The sequence below is a fragment of the Polypterus senegalus genome, chromosome 8 (assembly GCF_016835505.1).
Source record: "Polypterus senegalus isolate Bchr_013 chromosome 8, ASM1683550v1, whole genome shotgun sequence".
NCBI lineage: Eukaryota > Metazoa > Chordata > Cladistia > Polypteriformes > Polypteridae > Polypterus > Polypterus senegalus.
In genome coordinates, this window is record NC_053161.1 from 183491981 (window position 1) to 183508896 (window position 16916).

A 16916-nucleotide genomic window follows, 5' to 3' on the forward strand; every position below is an offset into this window, starting at 1 on the left:
TCTTCTACTTCACTGTAACTGTTAAAAACATAAACAATGTTCACTTTCTGAGTTGAAACATTAATAAAGTGTACCTTTACTTCTTGTTGTGCCTCCTTCCTTGGTACACCAGCAGATTAATTATTACCAAAGTAAACCATCACAATAGATAAAATTCTGTTTAATGTCCAAATAATAATAATAATAATTACTGTGTTTTTTTTTGTTGGATTTTGAAAGAACTCAGACTTAATTGTTATTATATGTAGCATCATTTTTTTCTTTTACATTATGCAAACAGTAGACCTTGTGTTACAATCTCTGTATATGTGAACTTCTAATGTGATTTGCTCAGGTGTCATCACTTACATGAAAACAAATGTGTGTTTTCTCTCCTGCCTTAGTTTTGTTTTAATTTAAAATTAAGTCTCGGTTCTTTCAAAATCCAACAACAAAGCACAATAACTTAAGTAAATAAATGTTATTTTGCAAAACAGAACAGCATTGCTATATAGTGACTGCTGGTACTGATGCACCTCAGTCTCTGTGTTTGTGAGGATTCACACTCTGAGGCTTTCCTGTCTAAAATTAAGAAGCCGTGTTAGCTACTGGACAGAGTGAGCAGACATAGAGTATTATTCAAGTCAGCAAAATATTACAGATCAAGTAATAAATATGGGGAGGCTTTGCAGGAATTTTGCACGAATTACTTCTAAGACTGAAAGCCTCAGTAGTCTTACCTGTAGAAATAGCAAATGTAACATGAACTGCACATCATCTCGAACTTGAAATCTTTAAAGCACAAGAAAAGAACATCCAGTTGTGTCTCAGAATTTGGGTACACCAGCATCTGTTCAGCCACTTGGAAGGCTGGTTACCACCGGGAATCCTGTAGGGTCAAGAAAAAAAAAATACAATGAAGGGGCATTGTACTTCTAACTGCAGCAATAAGAAAGAAGTTATTTCTAAAGAGCAAGCCTTCTCCATTATATTCAGTTAAATGTGTTAGTGTGTGTACTCCTCCTAAACCAACAGCTTAAATGATAAGCTAATGACAAATGACAACAGCAGGTGCCCAGCCTGTCATTGTGCCACATCAGATGCACACCACACTTCTCCGCTGGCTTTGGACATCATAAATTTTAAAATTGCTGTTTTCTGCCATAGAATTTTTTTCTACCAAAGAAGAATAAAGAAATCCATTTCAAAATTATTAATAAATAGTAGCCAACTAACAAATTAATTCATAATTATGACATTAATATATCGCCAGAATGTAGTTTATGTACAACTGAAGACAAATCCCCTCTTACATTTCTTTTACAGTAATCCCTCCTCGATCGCGGGGGTTGCATTCCAGACCCCCACGCGATAGGTGAAAATCCGCGAAGTAGAAACCATATGTTTGTATGATTATTTTTATGTATTTTAAGCTCTTAGAAACTCTCCCACACTGTTTATAAATATTCTCCGCACAGTTATACAATAAAACCTTGTTTATCGCGGTTAATCCACTCCAGACAGATAAATGAATTTCCACAAAGTAGGATTCTTTATTTATAAATCTAATATTTTCGCAGTTAGAGCATAGAAAACCTGTTTACGACCTTCTAAATACATTTTTTAACATTATTAGAGCCCTCTAGACATGAAATAACACCCTTTAGTCAAAAGTTTAAACTGTGCTCCATGACAAAACAGAGATGACAGTTCTTTCTCACAATTAAAAGAATGCAAACATATCTTCCTCTTCAAAGGAGTGCGCACGTCGGGAGCAGAGAATGTCAGAGAGAGAGTAAACGGTCAAAAATCAATCGGGCTGGTGCGCTTTTAAGTATTCAAGCAACACGATAAAGCAGCCACACTGAAGGGATCATTGTGAAGGTAGCCTTTCAGCATTTTTTACAGGAGTGTCCATATCTTCTGTGCAAACAGCCCCTCTGCTCACACCCCCTCCGTCAGGAGCGGAGAATGTCAGAGTGCGGCAGAGAAAAGCAAACAATCAAAAATCAATATGGGCTGTTAGAGTTTTGAAGTGTGCAAAGCACCCCGTGGGAAGCATATCTTGTATCATTGAGGAGTTTTATTTAATACGCAATACATGCTCTGATTGGGTAGCTTCTCAGCCATCGGCCAATAGCGTCCCTTGTATGAAATCAACTGGGCAAACAAACTGAGGAAGCATGTACCATAAATTAAAAGACCCATTGTCCGCAGAAAGCGGCGAACCAGCGAAAAATCCATAATCTATATTTAGATATGCTTACATTTAAAATCCGCGATGGAGTGAAGCCGTGAAAGTTGAAGCGTGATATAGCGAGGGATCACTGTACTTCTGCTCCTATTCCAACATGTTTTATAAAGATTTATTTCTGTTACTGTCTTGAATGACAAAACAATCTCTCATTGTTTAATTCTTGTTCTTCTTCTGTATACAGTTTTGAAGACTAAATGTTAGAAAATGCAGTAACTGTGGTTTCCTTGCTTCATAAATTTCCTATTCATAAGTGTAAAGTTCAGAATGTTAGACGCTCTGTTACATCTTTCTGTATGGACATTAATATGCTAGAAATAGCTTTTAAAAATGGAAAACACACTAAAATAATTAAAACATGTAAGATTCTGATCTGCTTCATTAAAAATGTGTAATGCTATTATCTGCATCTCGCTTTCTTGAAATAACTTAGCTGTTTCTACTCTTGTATGTAATTTAGCCTTTATTATATATTTTAACTTTATTATGGAAAAACTATTGTAATGATGTAAACTATCAACATAATAAAAAATACTGAGGGCTTTGGAGGGCACACTTTACACCCGTCGAGTGTCAGACGTGCACTCCTGATTCTATTCCTAATTCGACACCTCGATTATATTGTTTTCCTTAATTATTAGCATGCCGTTCACTCTTGAAGATAAAAAATGTTAACAAATGTTTAAAGAAACACACCACCAAATGCTAATAGGGTGTTATGAAATAAATCCATCCATCCATTTTCCAACCCGCTGAATCCGAACACAGGGGTCACGGGGGGGTCTGCCGGAGCCAATCCCAGCCAACACAGGGCACAAGGCAGGAACCACTCCTGGGCAGGGTGCCAACCCACCGCAGGGCACACACCAAGCACACACTAGGGCAAATTTAGAATCGCCAATCCACCTAACCTGCATATCTTTGGACTGTGGGAGGAAACCGGAGCGCCTGGAGGAAACCCACGCAGACAAGGGGAGAACATGCAAACTCCACGCACCGTGGACACTGCCATTGTGCCACCGTGCCACCCTATGAAATAAATACATCCATTAACCCAAATATGGAAAATGCTGTGACTTTCACATTTAAACCATGAGATTACGAATGTCATATTGCAACTACAATTGAAAATCCTTATTGCCTTTTCATCAATACGATGTACTTACAAAAAGCTATATGTATCCATTATAAAGTTCACAGACATACGTTGCATTTCATTTCGCTCCCTCTTCTTTCGAATGGAGTTAAAATTTTAGACAACAAATATTCTTCCAAGACGTTATAAAATTCAAAAGTTGCCATCTTTTCTAGTAAGAAGTTCACTTACAGACGGAGATAAACGTCAACACAAAAATGACTCGCAAGTGCAATTCAAACCTGTCGAGTGACGTGTGCCATAAAACATTAGACATGCGCAGAACAAATCGGGCAGCTTCGTGAAGTGAATTTTAATTGAGCAGAGAGTGCGTGCAAGAGATGAATTGGATGTGGACAAAATAGATTTTTTTTTTGGAAACTTATGTTTTATACTATTTGAAACTGAAAAAAACCTAATTCTCACTTAGTGGATCTGTGCAGAACTTTTTCCAAACCTGGCAGAATCTAATCAATAACACTTTAGAATAAGATCTTAAAAAGCACAGAGGAAGCAGATTCTCTCCCTTTTTTCTTTTTTTTCTCCATTTATCTGTATTCACTTATTAATTCATCTATTTACTTATTTTACCTAGCTTTAAGTTTTACTTCTGGTCATGCTGTCTTTCTCAGGGGTCGGGGTTGATTTTGTTTTCAACCCTATTTTTGTAAAAATTGATCTATTTGTATGGAATGTTGTGTGATTTCAATAAAATCGGTATCTATCTCTCTATCTCTCTATCTCTCTAAATCAATACAATCAAAAAATAGATAAAAAAACTCTACTTGTCTATAAGCTAATAAATACATTCAAGAGACAGTATAAGATTCCCACCTGATAACACGTTTCTTGTTGTGGAGTCTAGTCTACGTAAAGTGATGAGCATTTTTGTCTACCCCATGTCGATCATGTCAGAGAGGCTGAGAGACGCCGCATGTTAGAGTTAACAAAACCGATGGTATAATACAATAGTTTATTTTTGTATAGCCCAAAATCACACAGGAAGTGCCGCAATGGGCTTTAACAGGCCCTGCCTCTTGACAGCCCCCCAGCCTTGACTCTCTGAGAAGACAAGGAAAAACTCCCAAAAAACCTTGTAGGGAAAATGGAAGAAACCTTGGGAAAGGCAGTTCAAAGAGAGACCCCTTTCCAGGTAGGTTGGGCGTGCAGTGGGTGTCAAAAGAAGGGGGTCAATACAATACAATACACAGAAGAACAATCCTCAATAGAGTATAATAATAATAATAATTAATAAATTAGAAGTACGGAGCAGAATTTAACAGTAGATGATATCACATAATAAGATTTGGATATTTTTAGAGTCCTGGAGACCTCATCCATCAAGCTGCCTCCCCATTTGGCCATTCCACGGCTGAAACGTTGCTCGGCCAGCCAATCTGATGAAAGGACCCCTTTTCCCATGATTCCTGTGATCCTCCATCAGGGATGACTTTACCATAGGCAGGCAAACAACTTGGCAGGTGGGCCGTGGCACCAATTGCCACATTTAAGTACCGAGAACAGAAACAGAATAGGTGAGGGTTAGTATTCAAATTATAACAATCATGTTACTTATGTTTTAGTGCTAATGACTAACAACAGAGATGCAGTCTGTACAGTTAATCAGCAGCTCTAGTCAGGATATGCTAAACTGAAGTAGTGAGTCTTCAGCCGGGATTTAAAGGCTGAGACTGAAGGGGCATCTCTTATAGAAGCAGGAAGACCATTCCACAGTTTAGGGGCCCTGTAACTAAAAGCTCGACCTCCCACTGTTATTTTATTAATCCTTGGAATCCTAAGCAGACCGGCATCTTGAGATCTTAATGTGCTCAGGTTTGTAAGTCATGATAAGTTCAGACAATTAAGCCGGACCTTGGCCATTTAATGCTTTATATGTTAAAAGGAGGATTTTGAAATCTGCCCTAAATTTAACTGGGAGCCAGTGTAAGGATTTAAGAACTGGAGTTATGTGTTCATATTTTCTTGTTCTTGTAATAATTCTTGCAGCCACATTTTGGATTAACTGGAGGCTGTATAGAGAACAGTTTGAACAGCCAGTGAACACCGCATTGCAGTAGTCAATCCTACTAGAGATAAATGCATGAATTAATTTCTCAGAATCCTGTTTATTTAGAAAGCGCCTTAATTTCCTAACATTTTTAAGATGGAAGAAACATGTTTTGGACAACTTTGTAATATGTGCTTTAAATGACATGCTAGAATCAAAGATAACTCCTAGATTGCAGGCTGATTCAGTAAAATTAATTGGGATTCCAACTGAGTTAAATGACGACAAAATATTGCTGTGATCAGCGTCATTCCCTCCAACAATTAACATCTCTGTTTTATCTGTATTTAAAGACAAGTAGTTCTCATTCATCCATTCCTTTAATTCACTAACACAACTAATTAAAGACAACATCGGAGAAACTTCATTTGATTTAAATGAAAGGTATAACTGGGTGTCATCTGCATACGAGTGAAAATTAACATTATGTTTCCTAATGAGAGATCCCAGTGGAAGCATGTAAAGTGAAAACAGTAAAGGTCCGAGTACTGAGCCCTACACCATATTGAACTTCTGTGTATAATGATGGAGTCCTGTCAGCACATTTCTGTACATATTGGAATCGATTTGATAAATAAGAACTAAACCAAGCGAGCACGGGCCTGTAAGCCCAACATCGTTTTAGCCTGTGCAGTAAAATAGAATGGTCAATGGTGTCAAATGCTGCACTTAAGTCCAACAACATAATTACAGTGGAGTTTCCTTCATCAGAGGATATCAGAATGTCATTTACAACCCGTGTTAGTGCCGTTTCTGTACTATGACCAGTGCGAAACCAGACTGGAATTTCTCAAATAAATTGTAATGCGTAAGGTGTGACTGAAGCTGACTGGCGACTACTTTTTCTAGTATTTTAGAGAGAAATGGTAAATTTGAAATAGGCCTATAATTATTTAGTATGTGTGGGTCTAGGTCTGACTTTTTAAGTAAAGGTTTAATGACTGACACTTTTAGTGCATCAGGTACTGTGCCATGCAGTAATGAACTATTGATAACGGTTAAAATAGGCTGCAAGAACATCCATTGCACTTTTACTAGTTTTGTTGGCACTGGATCTAGGGAACAAGTAGTGGGCTTCATTTTAGTAATTAAAGTTAAGACTTCCTGCTCAGTTACAGGATTAAAATTACTAAAGTGCTGAATGCAATGTGTGGCAGGGTCTGCTAAGCTAGTATTTGGTTTGTACTGTGATGCTGAGATCTGGGATCTTATATTTTTAATTTTCTCATTGAAGAAGTTCATAAAGTCTGTACTGCTAATATCTGTTGGTATTTTGCACTGTTGATCTGAATTCCCATTTGTTAATTTAGCCACTGTTCTAAACAGTACCCGAGGATTTTTATTATTGCTATCTATTAATGTAGAATAGTATTCTGAGCGAGCTTTAAAGAGGGCTTTTTTATATTTATATACACTCTCTGTCCATGCAATTTGAAAGACATGTAGCTTTGTTGTTCTCCATCTGCGCTCCAGTTTTCGACACTTGATGATCATCACAACAATACAACGTGTGCAAGACACTTCTCATTAAACATTTTTAGTAGTCAGTGATTTTCAGATCTGTAGCCGATACGTATTGTTGATTTCCAAAATCCAATGCGAGTAAAAGTGTGTGCTGCGGAACTCATTACAAATGTCTTCAAAACTGCATCAGTGCCATCAATAGTGCAGTGACGTGCTGTGAGGTTCATGGCTGGTGAGGCACTGACTCCTTCAGAGTGAGATTTACAAATGTATGAACCCAAAACAGTAGTATGTAATGCACATTGACTACTGGCTATGTTTCATATCTCATCAGCATTCTTTACTCGCACATATAAGGAACATATTTGGTTAAGATGTAACGTGACATTTATAGCAGCGAGAGAGCACATTTGCTTCTCACCCTCCATGTGTTATAAATTTGCCTTTGAAGTTCCACAATCCATACTCATTCAATACAAATGAACGTGGTGTACAAAAAAAAAAAAAGGATTTCTATTATGACCTTAGTTGAAATATTTTGTTGTTTTTAAAAGCTTTTAACTTTGATGCTTTCAATTTTACTAGAGACTATTCAACAAAAAAGATAACAAGAAACACAAAAGAATTTATTATTTAAGGTTCACCACTAAAGATGAAAGATGGCACCTGTATCGGCGTGCCGTCTACTGCTCTCCTGCCTGATAGTTTGGTTGAGTGCACTGTATTCAAACTGTAGTGCCCTTATAGTCTATGATCGTCAGTGTCTCTTGGATATTAGATCAACTCTTTTTAATTTTCACAAGTCGGAGATGGAGTGTGTTCTTAACAAACAACATGAGAATTTCAAAATTGTCATCCCGGACTGTATTCGCCGCTGGCCTTTAAACATTCTTCGGAGAAAACGCAGGAGGAAATGTGGATGCAGGGGAGGATTCGCGATCAAGTTGAAAGCATGCCTGCATGCGGGCTGTATTACAAGTCCGTTTTCCGAGCCGCTACAAGGTGGCTCTGTGATTTGGCGTCTCGTGGATCAGGCGCACCGGTGGCTTCAACCTGCTCTTCCCCTGTCCTCACCCTCTACCCCCCGACTTGGACTCCCTCGGATCGGCCATCATCTCCACAGATCTGGAGTTGACTCAGTTACGCTACGGCCGCTGTGTAGAGTCTCTCTCTTACCCGACGCTGTTCCTTCACCTAAAATGGTTTTAATTAATGCTTGCTCAGCAGTAAACAAGACATTTCTGTTGAATGACTTTTTCTCCTCGCAAAATCTGGATTTTATGTTCATTACTGAGTCATGGATTAAATGTGGTGATCTTACCCCCTTCGCTGAGTTGGTCCCGGTAGACCAGTGTTTCCCAAACTCGGTCCTGGGGACCCCCTGTGGCTGCAGGTTTTTGTTCCAACCGGATTCTTAATCAGTGACAACACCTGATAACACTGATTTCATTTAATTAGCTGGTATTTTTTTCTTTTATTCGACATTGAGAAAAGCACAGCAGCATGATTTTTACATTTATAAGACATTTATAAATATTTGTGCTTTTGCTATAGATTTAAATGCTTAACTCTCTTTTGTTGATTTCATTATACTTTGCCCTTTCTCTGTGCAGTTTTTCCCCATTCGTTGTATCTTGATAATGACAATTTAAAACAAGCAGATCAGACACCCAGGCAAACAACACTGAATAATCAAAGGCTACAACTACTTTAGAGTCAGACCCACTAATTAGTAAATAATGGATTAATTAAACAATTAGAACACCTAGAAAAGTAGAATGAAAATCAAGATGAAAATACTGTCAAAAAGAAAAAATACATTATTCCCATATAACTGCTTGGCACATTTTAATATTTTTTTTTCGCAAACTTAGTTTTCTAATTTCTATATTAGTTCCCTAAACACAGAACTTGGGAAATATCAGTTCACTTAATTAGCCCAGGAGTTCAATTAAAAAAAGAAGCTGGTTGGATCAAAAACCTGCAGCCACAGGGGTCCCCAGGACCGAGTTTGGGAAACACTGCGGTAGACTGTACATTTTTTAATTCCCCCCGCCAAAACGGACGTGGGGGCGGGCTAGCGACTGTTTTGAAAAACTCATCGTGCACAGTGTTCCTCGATCTCTCCGGATATTTATACCAGCTTTGAAGCTCAACTTATTCACCTCGACTGGAACGGTCCTATCTGCCTAGTGCTTGCTTCACCGTCCTCCTTACTCAGATAAGGACTTTCTTCAGCAATTCACTGACTTTATTGGTAATATTGTTACTAAATTTGATCGCTTTTTATTGATGGGCGATTTTAACGGTCATGTTTGTTGTCAGTCAAACCCTCTCTCGAGGGAATTTCTTAATCTAATCGAGGCTTTTAACCTGACACAGTGGGTTAAAAGTCCCACTCACATTCATGGACATACTCTTGACCTCTTCCTCTCTTATGGAGTTGATATTACTGATGTCATTGTCTCTGACTTTATGCTCTCTGATCACAAGCCTGTTTTATTTTCCATGTGCCTTCCTAGCCTTCCTTATGTTTCTTCTAAAGTGACATCTCTGACTAGGGTATACTCACCTCAGTTTAGTGTTAATTTTAGTCAGTGTTTTACAAAGCCTTGTTCTCATCTACTGTTGGACTCTCCATTATCAGACTTGGATGCAGACGAACATCTCAGTCTGTTACAAAATGCCTGGCTTGATGTAATGAATGAAACTGCTCCTTTTAAACCTCTTAAGCTCAAACCTAAATCTGAAGTGTGGCATTCTGCAGAGACTCGGCTACTAAGGCAGATTTGTAGAAAGGCTGAGCGTAAGTGGAAAAAAGACAGGTTACACATTTCTCTACAGCTGTTCAAAGATAGTCTATCGGCTTATCAGAGAGCATCCAAATCAGCTAAGGCAACCTATTTTTCTAATTTAATTTTGCATAATCAGTCTAGACCTAAGGTCATGTTTTCTGTTATTAATTCTGTTGTCAATACCCCGGTACACACTGGGTCAGTTGCTTCTGTTGCCCTTTGTGAAAGCTTCTCGATTTTTAAAGACAAAGTAAGTAAACCTGGTCTGGGAGCCCATATCTTCTCTACCAAGCAGCCTGCTCCTCTGCCGTTGTCTATGTCTTGGGATACTTTTGAACCAGTCTCTATACAGTCACTCAAAGATACTATTGTTAAACTGAAGCCATCCTCCTCTCCATATGACGCTATCCATCCTAGATTTTTAATACAAATCATTGATTCGATCGGACCGGGCTTAGCGTCCTTTTTTAATAAGTGCCTCTCAACAGGCGTGGTTCCTTCTAATTTGAAAGTGGCTACTATTACTCCCTCCTCAAGAAGCCTTCACTGATTTGTCAGTTTTAAAAACTATCGCCCTATCTCGTCCTACCGTTTCTTTCTAAGGTTTTGGAAAAGATTGTGTTTTTCCAACTTCAATCTTTTCTTGCTTTAAACAATTTGTTTGAGCATTTTCAATCTGGTTTCAAGGCGGCCAACAGTACCGAATCAGCCCTCTTGAGAGTGTTAAATGACATCTTTTTAGCCACTGATACGGGGGATTCTGTGGTCCTTGTTCTATTAGATTTATCAGCTGCTTTCGACACTATCAATCATTCGATATTACTAAATAGACTAGAGTCCTGGGTGGGTCTTTCTGGCACAGTTTTAAAATGGTTTCAGTCATTTTTATCTGATAGAAAATACATGGTTAGGCTAGGAGACTTCTCCTCCTCGACGTCCTCTCTCTCCTGTGGTCTTCCTCAAGGCTCTGTGTTGTCTCCCACTTTATTTTCTCTGTATATGCTACCTCAAGGCTCTATTTTTAGAAAACATGGGGTATCATTTCACCTTTATGCTGATGACACACAAATTTATTTACCTTTTAAGAAAAATGATCCCCTGGCTATGAATGCCTTGTTATCTTGTTCAGATGAAGTTAAATCTTGGCTATCCCAAAACTTCTTATCTTTAAATGAAGAGAAGACTGAGGTGATAGTCTTCAGCCCTTCTGAACATATGAAGGCCCCGGAATTTGACCTGGGACCTTTATCAGCTTTCAGGTCTTCACAGGTTCAGAATCTGGGTGTCCTGTTAGATGACTCATTAAAACTTGACAAACAAGTCTCTGCCATGATCGGATCGAGCTTTTATCAGCTTCGCACGCTTGCAAAAATTAAACCTTATCTCGCTAACAAGACCCTGGAGATGGCCATACATGCTTTTATTACATCTCGCCTCGACTATTGCAACTCTCTTTATTATGGCATCTCCAAATCCCATCTAAGGAAGTATAGTCGGCTCTGTCCTCTCTTGCACAGAACATTAGTATTGGTTGTCCAGTCCAATTTATCATCCAGCTGCACTCCCAGGTATTTATAGGTCTGCACCTTCTGCACACAGTCACCTCTGATGATCATGGGGTCCGGGTGGAGCCTGGGCCTCCTAAAATCCACCACCAGCTCCTTGGTTTTGCTGGTGTTCAGTTGTAGGTGGTTTGAGTAGCATCATTTAACAAAGTCCTTGATTAAGTTCCTATACTCTTCCTCCTGCCCACTCCTGATGCAGCCCACGATAGCAGGGTCATCGGCGAACTTTTGCACGTGGCCGGACTCAGAGTTGTATTGGAAGTCTGATGTATGTTGGCTGAATAGGACTGGAGAAAGTACAGTCCCTTGCGGCGCTCCTGTGCTGCTGACCACAATGTCAGACCTGCAGTTCCTGAGACACACATATTGACGTCTGTCTGTAAGATAGTCCATGATTCATGCCACCAGGTATGAATCTACTCCCATCTCTGTCAGCTTGTCCTTGAGGAGCAGAGGTTGGAAAGTGTTGAAGGCGCTAGAGAAGTCCAGAAACATAATTCTTACAGCACCACTGCCTCTGTCCAAGTGGGAGAGGAATCGGTGTAGCATGTAGATGATGGCATCCTCCACTCCCACCTTCTTCTGGTATCCGAACTGCAGAGGGTCGAGGGCATTTGGACCTGTGGCCTCAGGTGGTGAAGCAGCAGCTGCTCCATGGTCGTCTTCACATGTGAAGTCAGAGCGACAGGCTAGAAGTCATTCAGCTCAGCAGGACACGATACCTTTTGAGACTGGGGTGGTGCAAGATGTTTTCCAAAGCCTCGGGACTCTCCCCTGTTCCAGGCTCAAGTTGAAGATGCGCTGTAGAGGACTCCCCAGCTCCAACACACAGGCCTTTAGCAGTCGTGGCGATACATCATCTGGACCCACTGCTTTGCTGGCACGAAGTTTCCTCATCTCTCTGCTTTCCTGGGCTGCTGTAATTGTGGGGAAACTCTCTCCTATGCTGGTATCAGTAGAAGGATGGGTGGAGGGTGCAGTACTCTGAGGTGAGAGTGAGTTAGGGTGGTCAAACCTGTTAAAGAAGTTGTTCATCAGATTTTCTCTCTTTATGTCTCTCTTGATGATGGCACCCCACTTCGAGCTGCAGCCAATGATGATCTTCATCCCATCCCACACTTCATGCTGTTATTCTGCAACTTCTGCTCCAGCTTTCTCCTGTACTGCTCCTTCGCCGCCCTGAACTGGACTCGGAGTTCCTTCTGCACAAGCTTGAACTCATGCTGATCACCGCCTTTAAAAGCCCTTTTCTTCTGGTTCAAAAAGCCCTTGATGTCACTTGTAATCCATGGATGTTGTTAGCATAGCAGCGTACTCTTCTTACTAGAACTACAATGTCCATGAAGAAGTTGATGTAGTCAGTAGTGTAGTCAACAACCTCCTCAGTGTTCTCACTATGTGATCCCTGCAGAATATCCCAGTCCGTAATTCCAAACCAGTCTCTCAGAGCCTGCTCTGCCTCAGGGGACCACTACCTGAATAAGCCTGTGGTTGTAGGTAGCTCCCTCACTTTTGGTTTTTAGTGAGGCTGAAACAGAACCAGGTTATGATCTGCTTTCAAAAGTGCAGGCAGCGGGTGGCTCTGTATGTGTCTTTAACTTTTGCTTACAGTAGGTCGATAGTCCTATTTCCTCAGGTGTTAGAATCCACATACAGGGAGAAGGCAGGTAATATTTTGTCCAGTGTCACATGGTTAAATCTCCAGAGATTAGCACAAACACTTCGGGGTGTTGTGTTTGTAATTTTGCCACATCGGAATGGATAATATTACCCGCTATCTTCATGTCCGTTCGAGGAGGGATGTAAACAATAACAACAATGATGTGTCCAAACTCTCTGGGCTAATAGGGATGCAGACGTACGGCCAACAGTTTGATGTCCCTGCAGCAAGTGGAGATTTTGATGTTTACATGTCCAGAGTTGCACCACCTTGTATTCATATAGAGAGCTTTGATAATCTGCACTGTTGTTTAGCTTTAGCACTCAAGTGAACCTTTAATGTCAACCTCCATAAAACTCGCCGGGTTTTCTTTTCACCACAAGGCATGTAAAGTGATGTCCAGGCGCTGTTTCATGTTGAATGACAGCTGTATTTAGTTGTGCAGCACATACTTTTAGTCACATTACACTTTACATACACAGTACAGTATTTCAGCTACAGAGTTTGGATCAATGAATACTAACAGCGCTCACACTGGAGTGTCCCAAGTGTGTGTCTGTGTGCCGGTGACTGATCTGCGCCGTTTCTCTCAGCCTCTCTGATGTGCTGCGGGTGGACATCTTTGAAATGCGTTGTGTATAACATTAGAACACTCTAGACGAGAACAGGCCATTCAGCCCAACAAAGCGCCAGTCCAGTCCACTTATTTCTTCCAAAATAACATCAAGTCGAGTTTTGAAAGTCACCAACATCTTACTGTCTTTCACACTACTTGGTAGTTTTAAGTGTTTATCGTTCTTTGTGTAAAGAAAAACTTCTTAATGTTTATGCGAAATTAACCCTTAACAAGTTTCCAACTGTGTCCCCGTGTTCTTGATGAGCTCATTTTAAAATAACCGTCTCGATCCACTGGACTAATTCCCTTCATAATTTTAAACACTTCAATCATGTCACCTCTTAATCTACTTTTGTTTAAACTCTTTAGCAGAGCAAATTCAAAGTGGTCTGCCACAGTGCTTCAAATTTTATATCAATTAGAGCATTTGAGTTGATATGATAGTTTTTTATGGGTCCCAACACATAAAGGAGTTAAAGGAAACAAAATTGTTGATGATTTGGCAATAAAAGCAACTAAACATCTTCTATTATTGAATTAGAATTAGCATTTAGTAAATCAGAAGTTAACAGACTGATGCGAATAAAAATCGATCAGATGTGGCAAATCATGTGGGACACTGACAGTAAGGGAAGGCCTATGTACAGAGTAGAAAGCAGAGTGAGATTCATAGGAAAAGCAGGCAGAACAAGAAGAGAAGAAATGATATTAACATGCATCGGGATTGGGCATATTAGGTTAAATTATACACAGTTCAAGACAAGGCAGCACCAGTCTGGAGTGTGTAGATCACGTAATCAGCTAGAGACTGTAGAGTGTGTATTATTAGTGTGTGTGGCATGTAAATTACATTAAGTTCAACATTTTAAATCTCTCAGAATGGGTAAATTAACATTACAACAATTATTAAAGTATGGTGAGGAGTGTAAATTGATTCATAGATTATATTAAGTTATATAAAAACTGTAAGGTTATTTGAGAGTGCGATGTTTTGCTGAAAAGTCTTCACATTAAGAATTTGAACACAGAGAGACAAACAAAGATAAGTGCTCAGGGTTTGGAGTTAACGTTTTATGGATGTGTAAGTTCTCATTCACTCAACTCTGCACACGATTTAAGCGAGGGGCGAGCAGCGCGACCTCCAGCCCAGCACCGAACTTGACTCGAGTCAATCCCCATGTGGCTGCCCGTGCGTCTTTTCTATTCAGTCATCAGTGTGTGTGTGTCTCCAGTTCACTTCACGTTTTTGAGTCCATGTTCTTCTTCACATCATCCACTCGCACAGTTGCCACCTTTTAATCTACATTTTGATTACTTACCGTGTATTCCTACAGTCCAAGCTCATTTCACAAAGATTAGGGAGAAAGTGGTTCAGGTTGATTTACAACTCCAAATGCCACCTTCAACTGACCAGCAGAAAACTGGTAAATACATTAATTCAATAAATAATCACAATCTGAGGAAACAGAGGCCAAAAACAGCCACTGTCAAAAATAACATAAAAAAATATTGATTTTCGCTAATTGATTTGTGGATTAATTATTAAGTAGGGCTAAGATTTACCTCTTCAGTGCTCACTGAGACAATCACAGCACCAGGTTTTGATCTCAATCAGCAAGATCTACCCCCCCAAACAAAGTAAACTCAAGATCATAAAATCAATTTAAAAACCACCACCAGCTCAAATGTTTACCTCTCTTGCCCCCTCAGTCAGTCCACACGATGGGTGTCTTTCTCACAGCACAATAATCACCTCACACAGTAAATGTTGCCCTCTTAAGAAATACCAGCACAAGTCTCACCTCCACTCTGCGATGTCACCTGTGTGTCCACCTGCGACCAAACTCCCTAATTATTAAGCTGACCACCACGACCTCCCTCACTAACTGGCTCAAATGACATATGTGTTGTATCAAAGTCACTCTTCTGAAGTTGTACCCAATAAAATTAAAAATGTGCGCCAATTTAAACAAACAGATTAAGCAAATCCAGTGTCCAACAATAGATAGAATTGACTCAGTGGAACTTTATTTGTTACCAGGTACAAGTTACAGAAAATATAAAAAAGGTAGATAAAAGAGTAAATAAACATACACACACACTTTGGTCTGAACACACACCAGAATGACTATGATGGAAGAAAAATAAAAGGAAAGAAATGTTCTGAATTGGCTGTCACAGTCATCGTGAGACATTAGCAGACGTATTACTGTTGGTATAAAGGAGCCCCATAGTGTTTCTTGACACACTTATGCAGAATAATTTGAAAGAACTCCATTTTACTGTGTGAGAGAGAGGATGTGTAGCATTGTTCATAATGGCTCTCAGTTTTGTTTTAATCCTCTCCTCAGCTATGAACTCTATGGGGTCCAGGGTGCGTCCCATGACTGATCTTGCCATTTTAATTAGCCTGTTCATTCAGTCGGCCTCTCTTGACGTGATGTGCACAGCTCAGCACATCGCAATGTAGAAAATCACACTGGTCATCAGAATGTAATAGAAGATGTGAATTATGTTATCTCCCACATTGAAGGAACGTGGCCTCCTAATTGAAAAGAGGCCGCTCTGCCCTTTCTTATTGAGTTAAAACATTTTTTCCTTTTAACACGACACACATCCATCCCTGTTATGGCGGTGCAGTTAAAGAGCTTAGGTCAGGTCAATCAGCTGTTTACTAATGGAGAAGGGATGGTCACAGTTTAACAGAACAATGCACTTGAAAACATTTAGTGACAACAAGGTGGTTTTATTAAATCTGATAGCACAATCAAAAGTTATGATTGATTCAGTGGGTAAAGAGGGTTCTGGTGGCCTTTAATGAATTGAAAAGGTTTGTCAAACCTACTAACAGAAATAGAAGTTACGCACCATCAGTTACACCTGTCAGCCTAAGCTAACAAACCCCTTATTTCACTTGCTTGTCTTCTCCTGTTGCAGCTGCGCATTTCAGCAAAGTTAGGTTCCTCTTTCATCTTCTCCCTCCAGACTTTTCTGTTTCTTAACACAATCCTGTGCGCCTACTTATACAAACCTTCATCAATATCATTTACATACAACAGATTTTGGTGAATTATTTAAATGCAATTATTTATATCCGTTTATAAACTATTATGGGCAATTATTACATAATAATAATGATAATAATAATAATAATTTATTATTTATTAAATTTTTCCCATAAAGGTAACCTTTCTCGGACTGCCTTCTTCCATCTCTGAAACATTTGTAGACTTTGTCCTGTTCTTGCGCAACACAGTACTAAAGTATTAGTTAATGCCCGAGTCACCTCACGTATAGATTACTGTAATGCTATTCTATCTGGCATCCCACAAAAACGTATCCATTGCTTACAACTTCTTCAAAATTCCGCTACCAGGATA

The 16916-nt window shown here is 39.6% G+C and overlaps 2 protein-coding genes across 2 annotated transcripts in view; both read left to right on the forward strand.

Moving 5' to 3' along the window:
• LOC120533562 (gastrula zinc finger protein XlCGF26.1-like) overlaps positions 1 to 16916 on the forward strand; it is an 813484-nt gene that overhangs the window by 232219 nt on the left and 564349 nt on the right. The gene's annotated exons all lie outside the window — the stretch shown is intronic.
• LOC120534749 (zinc finger protein OZF-like) overlaps positions 1 to 16916 on the forward strand; it is a 40768-nt gene that overhangs the window by 11086 nt on the left and 12766 nt on the right. Inside the window, exon 3 of the mRNA XM_039762330.1 lies at positions 10825 to 10984. Within this exon, the coding sequence (XP_039618264.1) occupies positions 10825 to 10984 (160 nt within the window). The remainder of the gene's footprint in view (positions 1 to 10824; positions 10985 to 16916) is intronic.